The 11,390-nt window shown below is 29.7% G+C and overlaps 1 protein-coding gene across 1 annotated transcript; it reads right to left on the bottom strand.

The window, feature by feature from the left end:
* Positions 1-10,356: 10,356 nt before the first annotated feature.
* Positions 10,357-11,078, bottom strand: LOC140173688 (uncharacterized). The gene is made up of 2 exons (XM_072198202.1): positions 11,026-11,078; positions 10,357-10,672 (listed from the first exon to the last, which is right to left on the bottom strand). The coding sequence occupies exons 1-2, from the start codon at positions 11,076-11,078 to the stop codon at positions 10,357-10,359; spliced, it is 369 nt and encodes a 122-aa protein (XP_072054303.1).
* Between the last annotated feature and the right edge of the window lie 312 nt (positions 11,079-11,390).

The raw sequence follows: 11,390 nt of genomic DNA, 5'->3' as shown, positions 1-11,390 counted from the left end.
TCTATGGTTTAAGACAAGCTCCTAGAGCTTGGTATGAGAGACTTAGCTCTTTTCTTTTGAAAAAATGGTTTTCAAAGAGGCACCACAGATACAACTCTATTTATCAAGATTTTTAATGATTCTTTTATTCTAGTCCAAATATATGTTGATGACATTATTTTTGGATCAGCCAATAAATCCCTTTGTTATGAATTTGGAAAACTCATGACAAGTGAATTTGACATGAGTATAATGGGTGAACTTAATTTTTTCCTTGGGCTGCAAATTAAACAAACTAAAAATGGTATTTTCATTCATCAAGAGAAGTATGCCAAGGAATTAGTTAAGAAATTTGGTATGGAAAATATCAAACCCATGGGAACTCCCATGCACCCTAGTTCAAAATTAGATAAGGGAGAAACTGAGAAAGATGTAGATGAGAGTAGGTATAGAGGAATGATTGGTTCTCTTATGTACTTAGCTTCCTCTAGACCCGATATTGTGCAAAGTGTTGGATTGTGTTTAAGGTTCCAATCCAAACCAAAAGAGTCACATCTTTCTGTAGTTAAGAGGATCATTAGATATATTCATGGCACATCCAACTTTGGTCTTTGGTATCCTAAGATTGATAATTTTTCTGCAATTGGTTATTGTGATGCAGATTTTGCCGGTGATAGAATTGATAAAAGGAACCTCCTTCAAGGCCTGGATCATCGAAGCCGAGTTCTTCAAAAGGGAAAAAGACCAACAGTGCCTGAACCTACCTCAGAGCCCCCTCAACCCAAGTCGAGGTCTGTTCCATTACGTTCTCAGTGAGGTAAAACTCGAGTTCCTCTCAAATCTGTTAAAGAACCAGATATTAACCCATTTGCTCATAAATCCCACTTCATGATATCACATTCAAATTACAATCCATATAGATTTAGGTCTGCCATGAACAATGATTTCTTTGAAGGATTTGTTAAGTACCGTACCCCGTGTCCATCTTTTCTTGCTGACTTACCAACTTTGAAAAAGAAAGGCTTTCCTTTTGTTGAAAATCTGGAATTTTTGGATTGGAATCATCTCTCTAATATCAAAAAGCATGTTTATCCTCTGTTGGTTCAAGAGTTTTATGCAAATCTAACATATCATGAAGGGATTGTTCACTCTTATGTTAAAGGCCGAGACATTGTCTTGAACAATGAAACAATCAGTGATGCATTGAAGTATACTGATGTTGGGCCTTGTGCTTACACTTCAGTTAAGTGGGATGAAGGTGTTGGTATTTCTTACAATGATGCATTGGCTCGCATTTGTGAACATGTTTCTTTAATTGATGGCATTACACCCACTCACAAAGCCCTAGGATATGAATGTGCTCAGTTGCACCGAATTGTCAACCACATCATACTTTCTCAAAGCGGTTCATGTCAAAGGGTTTCTTATACTGATACTCTTGTTTTATATGCCATTCTCACCAAAACAGAAATTTCATTTTCATATTTGATGGTTAGATACATGTTTGACTCAGTTAGTAGTGAAAAAGACAAAGCACTTTCATATGGCATGTTTCTAACCTGCATATTTGAGTATTTTGGTGTTGACTTGAACAATGAGGATTATCAAAATAGACATTCCTATCTAAAGGGAGGTGGTGCAGTGAAACAGCAAAAAGGACCTACTCGGTCTGAAAGAGTGGTTCTAGATGATGATGATGAAGAGTTCATTCCCGACGAGTCTCCTCCCCCTTCCATCAAGGGTACTTCCATCTCTACAGGCCAAAAATTTATGCTGCTGAATGTTGTAAAGGATGTTGCTCAGAAGTTTGTCTCCCAATCTCATCACATGATTGCAATGAGCAAGGAGCAAAGAAAGCTAGCCAGCAAACATGAAAACTTCCTCCGGAAATCAAGGGATAGAGTGGCTGTGTTTATGACATTCATTGACAACCTACAGAAGGATGAAGACCCTGCCACTGACGTTGATGAAGAAGTTAGACTCCGAGGGGAGTGGTTCTAATGATTAGGATTCTCTCATCCAGATGCTACTGTCTTTCTTTTTGTCTCATGAATTCTGTTTCTTTTGCTACTATTGAACTTGTTTATCGTTATATTGGATGACTGTAATAACTCTGGATACTGCTATACTTCTGATAGTTTAGTTGGTACTTTGAACTGTGCTCTAACTATTTCTTGCAGGATTTAAGGGGTGTTTTTGTTGATCTTGCTTATTATCCGCCCTTGATGAAAAAGGGAGAATAATAGCAATAGGATAACAATAGGATAGGGAAAATGTTGAATTTGACTGATGAATTTCATTGGTATTACTGCAGCTACTATTATTTTTTGTGATTTTTGTTTGACTGCTGCATTAGAACTTGCTTTCATATGTTGATAGATTTCCTAGATTAAACTTGATGCTTAATTTTGCTGCTGATATTAACTTGATGCTTAACTTTGCTGGTGATATAATATATTGGGCTGATTTTGTAGTGTTGTTTGTTTGGAACTCCCTTAGTCAAGATGAATGTGTGTGTAGTTCTTTATTGTGTTCTCTATAAGTACAATGTAAAACAGGAACAAAGAGGAGAGCATAAATCTAGGGGGAACTACTCCTGAAAAGGAAAGGGGGAACAACACTAGAGCAAGAAATATCAATAAAAGGAAAGTCTTATAACTTTACTAAAATTTAATCCTTTTGGTTATTACTTAATTATGTTTGTCATTAAGGGGGGATTGTTGAGTTGAGAAATTAACAATATTAATTAATGATGACAAATATTATTTTTGGGCAAAATAAATAATTAGTGTTGAGCATTAATAATTGTATGTTACTAATTATTTTATTAAATGTTGCAGGCCAAAATTAAATCCAGCAGCCCAAATAGAATGAAAATAAAATAGCAAGGATGGTGGGCTGATACCAAAAAAAGAAGTCCAAAGAAAAACAAAAAAAGAAGTCAGATGGGCCAAATGGGTTGCATGAATCAAATCCGATCCAAGCTCGTTAGCAACAAATCCCTCCAATTTGATGTCACATCACAAGCAACGTTCACCTTTTTGTGTAGGTCAGAAACTTAGAAAAGTGAGAAAGAGAGAGAGAGCTTCTTCCCTAAGCTATTCACCAAAGAAGCAAGAAAGAGAAGGTTAAGCAAATGATAGAAGTCTAATCACCCATCATCAATCTATATCAAGAAGAGGTCAGAAGCTAAAGGTAAACCATTTTCTTATACATGCATCTCAGTTTCTTCTCCTCTTCCCAACTCTCTGCTCAGTCCGAAATGGGATACAAAGAAAAGTTGATTTGTATTCATCACTGCTGTGTATCTACGGTCACAAGTGATTCTTGGGGACCAAGCTGTGTATCAATGGTCAAGATCTGGGTTTACCATTGAAGAAATCTTTTTTTGCTGATAATGTGGCTTTCGGTCAAGATAGAAAAGTCAGAAGCAAAGTTCCGACTTTGAGGATTACTGGGAAAAAGTGAACGGTTGGGTTGGTGAAACTCACTGCTCAAGAAGTTGACTTAGGAAGAAGAACCCAGCAACATGCAAGGAGATAAAAGAAAAGATCTCACACCATTCAGAAAGTAAGGAGAGTAAACCAGTGTTATTGAGGTTTTGTTCTGTGAAGAGTTCCCTGAAAAAGTTCCTCTACTTGGATAATGCTTTCTTTCAAAGAAGCATTCGGCCAATATTGAAGAACAAAATCAGAGGCTTGCAAATCTGGTTTATCACATAGCAAAGAGGCTGTTGAAAAAGTCAATCTCCTTCATGTTTTATAGATTGTATTTTACTTTTCAATGTTTATTTTTCTGTAATTTCTTGAGTGAAAAGGCATAGTGAGAGAGCTCAAGTAAAAGCCATGAGTGGAAAAAGACTGAGTGATACACTTGAGAAAAAAGCCTAGAGTTATTTTCTGATTTCTTTAGGTATGTCTATGTCATGTATCTCGTACATGTGAGGTATCCCTTTCTTAGTTGGGTTAGCACTAAGAGTGAAGGGTTAGGTATTAGCATAGCCAATGTCAAGTTAGGTTAGAACTTGAGTGTGAAAGGATTGGGTCAATCCTGTGAAATTGGTGTATGTAATACTTTTAACTATAGTGGAAATTCCTCCATTGTTGTGGAGGAGACTGGACGTAGGTTGCATAGCACAAGGCAACCGAACCAGGATATATGCTGGTGTTAGCTTTTCTCTTCTCTGCTGTGTTCTATTTTCTGATATTCATGAGACAAAAATAAATTGTCTCATAAATTTTCGCTGCTTAGTACAAACAGAATCAAAATTGGAAATTTGTTTTAAAGGGTCCTTTTAGTAATTAAAAAGGAAGGCATAGATTCAACCCCCCTTCTCTAAGCCTACCACAACCTTAAGTATTATTCTTGTGATTTTTGAATGAACATAATTGAATTAACAGAAGGTATATATTAGGGTAGTTTTCATGTTTCATATATTCATTAAGTCATGATAAATGTCTTAACAGACAGAATAAATTATAATTATTGAATGTAATTGATATTATCATTACCGTTCTTTATTATTATTATTATTATTATTATTATTATTATTATTATTATTATTATTATTATTAATCTTTATTGTATTCTTAAATATACAAATTAAATTATAAAAAAAATTATTAAGTATTGATTACAAGAATGCCTAATAATAAGAGATATAATATTATAATTAATATCATTAGTAAGTGGAGTTGCTAAGATATAATAAGTGAAATGATAAGAGAGTGGGATAAAAAAATAAAACTGTTATTAAGTGATATAAATGAAGTAAATTATGGAAATTTTTGACTAATTATGGCTGAAAATTTTTTGTTACCAAACTTTTTTCATTAATATAAGTGATGGATAAAGTATTAAATTGGTCTCTTACGTTTGAGCGTAATCTTATTTTAGTTCTTAAGGTTTAAGGTGTCCTATTTAAATCCAAAAAAGTTTTATTTAGCTTCAATGTGGTCCTACCGTTAGGTCAAAGTGAAATGATTAACGGAATGTCCTACATGACAATAGTACAAGAACAAGGTCGATAATCTGGAGAACAAGTACAAGCTCCAAAGGCACAAAATTAACTGTGGATGCATCAATATATTTATTTATCATTCTCCTTAGTTTTATAGAAAATATTTTATTTAAATTGTAAAAAAAAGAAGATAAATAAATGTATTGATGCATCTACGGTTGATTTTGTACCTTTTGAGCTTGTACTTGTTCTCTAGATTATCGACCTTGTTCTTATACTGCTGTCATGTAGGATATTTCGTTAATTATTTAACTTTGACTTCACGGTGGGACTACATTGAAGCTAAATAAAACTTTTTTGAATTCAAATAAAATATTTTAAATCTTAAGAACTAAAACAGAATTGCGCGTACTAATTTGATACTTTACCCTATAGGTGTGTGTAAAAAGAAAAAAAATCAGTGTACAAATATTTAGCATTAATGCAGAATTAAAAAAAAACTACACTCAAAAAATATAATATACACAATATAATCTGATAATTATATTAATTATTTATTTTCTGAACTTGAATCTATAACTTTTAAATTAAACAGAGACAACTCAATGATTACTCTAAAATTTTAGAGATATATATAAAAAAATTGAAATAAATTATTATGAAATTCTATAAACAAAATTATGTCAAAAATGAATATAAGAATGATGTAAACAAATCCTTTGATGTATAGTTTATTGAAGATGTGATTTGTTGTTTGAAGTTTTTTTTCCGTAGAATACCTAATTGAAGTAAAGTGATTACTTGGAGCTATGACTCAGTTGTAGCCAAATCAAGAAAAGGTAGGATATTTGCAAAAGATACATTCTAATGCTCAAATCAATCAATGTTTATTAAGAGGTATAATAATTCTATACATAATTAAAATTAGTTATTAAAATTAATATTATATATTTGTATATAAATATATGTAGAGACAGATATAAGAATAGTAAGCATAGGTCTTGGTCCTTTAATTTGTTTGAACAAAAATTTATAATTTTAAGTATATAAAATTATTATATATTATATAATTTTATTTAAAAAATAGAGTAGGTGATTGTCTTATATAAATAATAATTAAATTATTAAACTAAAAAATAATGCACGTAACAATTCTTAAATTGAAAAAGATATTATTGTCAATCACTTTTCGATTAAATAAATTTTTAAATATTTAAACAATTAAACTTTGTCTTTTTCTAAATATTTTTTTTAATTTTTACACTTATTATAATATAAAAATACTTTTAATATTTATAATAACTAAAAAAATCTTTATATATTATAATACATACACAAAAGTAAATTATTTTAAAATTTATTTATTTTTTACATTATATTAGAATTAAAACATATTAAGTAAATTCATTAAAATAATTATATTTTATTTACGAATATATTTTAAATATATATAACAAATTATTAGAACAACTTATTTATATTATTTTATAATATTTTTTATGATATAAAATATAAAAATATAACTTACTGTCATAATAATATTTAACAAAATAAATTAATTAAAAAATAGATAATTTTTATATTTTATCGAATCTAAAATAAAAAAATAATTTATAAGAACTAATTAATAATAAGATAACTTTTTTATATGACAAATACTTATTAGTATTTTTTAATTAAAAAAATATTAATCATAATTACATATATTATTACTAATATAATATTATATTTATTATATAATATTTAATTTTTGGTTTCTTTTCTATTAAATTTTTGGATTTATCCTTAATACCTGTATTGTTTAGTTTATTTTTATTGTATATTTTATATTTTAATATATATTTTATACTAATAACTGATTTTAATGTATATATAACATAATCGATATAAAATATTAGAATTAAAAGCATAAAAACACAATATATGAATTTGGTGGATATCCTTTGTTGAGAGGTAGAAAGTGATTTATATAGATAACAAATTGATGAATATCATTAATGTTATGACCATTCATTAAGTCGATAATGATGATTATTAATAAGATATTCGTTCACAAGTTAAGAGTAAATAGAATAATAATTAAAATCGAGTTATAATTCATTATGAGTAATTAAGTTAGTGTTATAACTTTTATTGTGTAATGGATCATAAATCTATTTACCAAACCAATGAGATAAGGAGCACTATGAATTTCTTTAAATAAACAAAAATAAAACTAAATTCTAGTTTATTGTAGCGCAGCGATGCAGTATTCTAATATGCTACTTAAGGTAGTACCACGTTCGCAATATATAGTATCATTCATAGAATAATTTAAGCAGCACAAATTTTAATTCTCATCATATGATAAAAGATAAAGTTGAAGGCTGAGGGCTAAACGTAACTTTTAAGGATCAAATGTTTCCCCCATGAAACCTTCACCGCTGCATAGAACCTGTTAACTTGAACGTTATGGCATTATATTTATCATTATAATAAACGACATAGTATTATTGTATTAATAAGAGCCAGAGTTGTATGATTTAAGACTACTATTCATCATTATTTAACATATGTTTTAATTAAATTTGCACTGAGCCATATAGAGGACACACTGTTCATCACTTCATATCTATGTGTCTAGCTAGTTTTTAATATTGATTTACTTGCAATGGGTCAATTCTGTACAACTAGAAATAATAACTGAAAATAACAGCATTTATATATTTTCATACTTTTTACCTCTGCTGACTGCTGGCACCTCATCAACCGTATGCGGCGGACCCTTGCGGGCCCAACCACCTTCCACCGCCTTTCCAAGAATCTAATGACTTCATGTATGTCCATACGTCTATCAAGTGTCAAGGCCACGTACGGTGGTCATGCTCCCCAGGTTTTCAATCTCGCCGCTTTCCAAATTAAAAGTACAATCATATTAGATGAACATTAAAAAAAAAATCAGTTTTTTATGTAGTAAAAATAAATTAAAATATATATATTTATTTATATTAAAAATAAATTAAATAATATTTATAATAATAAATATTAAAATATAAAATATATATTAAAATTAAATTAAATAATATATATTTATATATAAATATATAATAATAAATTTAGTGATTAATTTTTTTATGTGTATAATATTTTTATGAAAATTATTAGTTTAATTATCTATATAAAATTAAAACAACGATGTTATATTTACATAAATTAAAACCGTCACTAAATCAATTACTCGTTTAGAATATTTGTTAAAATATAAAATATGTATTAAAAATAAATTAAATAATATATATATTTATACACAAAAATATAATAATTAAGTTTTTGTATATATAGTATTTTTGAACTTAAAAGCATAAATGTAAGAGAAAACCATACATTTCCTTTATGAGATATTTAAACGATATATATATATTTTCGTCTACATAATAAAATTCATTTATTTTTATATTTTATCACATAATATAAAATATCTTAAATTGTTGTTTCAAAAAGTATTTAAATTTAAAACTTTTTATATATTTTATGATTAATAATAAATTATTAAAATAAAATAAATTTATTACATCAACAATAAATATATTATTATTATTTCAATAAGTCATAAAGTTGTTATTAATTTATACGTATAATTTTAATAATTATTAAAGGATATTTTAGTTAAGTACTTAACATATAAACAGTGTTCATTTTATGAATAGAAGAAAAAAATGATTTTATCTAAATTTAATTTAAAAAATTTGAGATCAAAGTACAAAAACATATACACAGGGAGAGATATTGTTAAGTTAGAAGTTAACTTTAATCGGACAAAGTTAACATAATACTAACAAAAATTATTGTTGACTTTAAGGAGAATCTATAATAATTTGATGATGATAAAATATTATTAGTTGGGTTAAAAGTCCAAAAATTTTGATAATGTATGTGATTATTATATATGCAAAAAAAATAAATAAGCTCAATTGATTTGTCAACATTTTTTTCTCTCCTCTAACCTGTAATCAAGGTGCAAAATTTTATTGCAAATTCTCTCTTTACTTTAGTAATTCAAAAAATTCACATACTGCACCTAAATCAAGAGAGAAAAGATGTTTCACAAGACTTAAAGATATGTTTAAAAATGAATTTAAGTAAAGTAAAAAATTAAAATGAATCACTAAGTTTTAGCATTAAAAAGAAAAAAGAGGAAAAAATTAAAGTTGGAGACAAAAGAAAAAAATCAAACCTAATGTGATACAGAAGGAAATTAAAGAAGTTCAGTTATTATTTTTGTACAACTACTTTAACTTGTTGAAGTTATTATCTTTCAGCCGCATACTTTTTAGTAAAAAAAGAAAATAGAAGTTATTTTTTTTTACTGTAAATCAAAGGTTATAATTAAAATTTGGAACCAAAGAATGGATCAATGACTTAGATCTTTGAAGTTAAAGAAAAAAGAAGAAAGAGTAAGAAACAGTAAGATCAGAAGTCAAATAAATTTTATCAACCATAAAAATTTACTGCTGTTTTATTTTTTTTTTTACGTTCTTTAATATGATTTTTGGAAAAGAAGAACAAAGTCAAAAGGTATTTAGTCAAGCTTAAGTTTTAAAAGCTTCACTTTTATATAAAAAGGTAAATGGACGGACGGAAATTGAAGTAAAGAGAGTAAGCACATTGTTTGGGGTCTTCATAACTTTTGAGCTATATCTTCTTCTCTCTTTTATGATTTTATATTAAAAATTATGTTCTTCATTTTATCTTTCTTTGTTTCAATCAATGAAAAAAAGCAAATGTGTGAGATATCAGTAAAAGTTATTGAGAGAAAAAGTAAAGAGAATAAGTTTGCATTGGAAAAAAAATCAAAAATTATGTCAAATTCTTTTGTTATCATTTCTGTTTTGTATTCATTAACATGAAAGGTTTCTCTTCTTAAGTTAGGTAAGAATTTAGTGTTAAAAGTCTAGCCAGTGAATCTAGTCAAATTGTTAGCTGATATAGGTGTCTTTTTGATCTTGAGATAGTAAAAGATGTGATGTCTTATTGTCTCCTTTCTGGGATGAAAATTGCAATTCCCCATTGGATTCTTCACTTTCCATTCCAAGTGAGGCAGCTGCACAGTTGATAGTTCTAAGAGGTTGTTTCATGTGTGATGGTGGTCCGTATTTCTTGTAGCAAGTATTCACCAAGTGTCCAGTTTTGTGACAATAAGATCACAGCTTGGGAGGTCCTCTGCCTCCTCTATTATTCCTTCCTCTTTCAATTCGTCCTCTACCTCTGTAGCCAGCAGTATTTGAGTAGTGTTGGGACCTTTCACCCTCAATAACATCAGATGAACTCATGAGAGCTCTTGCATCGCTAATTTCGGGTGAATGTAACTGTCGTTCTTATTGAGTGAGAAGGAAAAATGCCTTGTTGACATCAGGTAGTGGTGCCATAAGCATCAACTGTTATCGAACTGTACTATATTCGTCATTTATTAGGCCCCTTAACAATCTCACCAATTGTCTTTGTGTTCGATACTTCCTCACAGTTCCTAAGCCGCAAACGCATTCCGAACCACATAAGCATTTTGGAATTGGTAGGAATGCTTCAATCTCTTCCCAAATTGTTCTTAGTTTTGTGAAATAAGCAGTGATACTCAGATCCCCCTGCCTAGTGGTATACATTTTCTCTTCTAATTCAGCGACTCTAAATATGTCTCCCTGATGATACCTATGTTCCAATTCGTTCCACATATCACAGGCATTTTCATTCCAAATCACACTGACAAATTTAGCCAAGCAATCACATAGGTATTACATTTTTTCCAAGCTAAAAAACTCACATCCGATTCATCAGGTTTCGGTAAAGATCCATCAATAAACGCCAATTTATTTTTTGATTTTAGTGCTAATCTCATTGCCCTAGCCCAAGAATGGTAATTGGAGGTATTCAAAGTCACATTAACTATAGAATTACCAGGATTCTCACCTGGATGCAAGTAGAAGGGGCTTTTTGGATCCAAGATCGCACTTCTGCTCCTCACCGGAGATTGATCCATTCTCCTATGAAATTCTTGAAATTTGGAAAACTGATTCATGAATCTCGTAAATTTTTGAAATTAGCTGGCGGAGAACTCGTTCTCCATCGACATCGAACCTGGACTCGCTATTTGTTCCTCATTCGCCATAGTTGGGCCAAATCGGGAACCCTCAGCAGCAACCTCTCTTCCCTCTTGCTAACTCAAATTCTCGTCACACTCGCAACCTCCACGCTCACCGTACCATGATAAAATCTAGAGCTGGGAGGAGGTTGCACAAGTGGAAGAAGGTGTGAGAGAAGAGTGGCAGAGAGAAGGTATGAAAGTGAATGAAGTTTAGTTGCTGAAGAATAATAGAGAGTCACATTTGTAAAAGTGTTACAATGCAGTATTTATACATCTGACTAACTATGCTCAATTAACTATGGCTAATTCTCACTCATACTAATTGACATCTAACTA

The sequence above is a fragment of the Arachis hypogaea genome, chromosome 6 (genome assembly GCF_003086295.3).
Source record: "Arachis hypogaea cultivar Tifrunner chromosome 6, arahy.Tifrunner.gnm2.J5K5, whole genome shotgun sequence".
NCBI classification, from domain to species: Eukaryota; Viridiplantae; Streptophyta; class Magnoliopsida; order Fabales; family Fabaceae; genus Arachis; species Arachis hypogaea.
The sequence above is the reverse complement of the archived record's forward strand: the minus strand, read 5'-3'. Positions and strand labels throughout refer to the sequence as shown.

Bases quoted from the DNA above. Each gene is read 5' to 3' on its own strand.
- LOC140173688 (XM_072198202.1), bottom strand. From the start codon at position 11,078: ATGGCGAATGAGGAACAAATAGCGAGTCCAGGTTCGATGTCGATGGAG. The intron at 10,673-11,025 runs GTTCTCCGCCAG...TAAATTTGTCAG, and splicing joins TCGATGTCGATGGAGAACGA to TGTGATTTGGAATGAAAATG.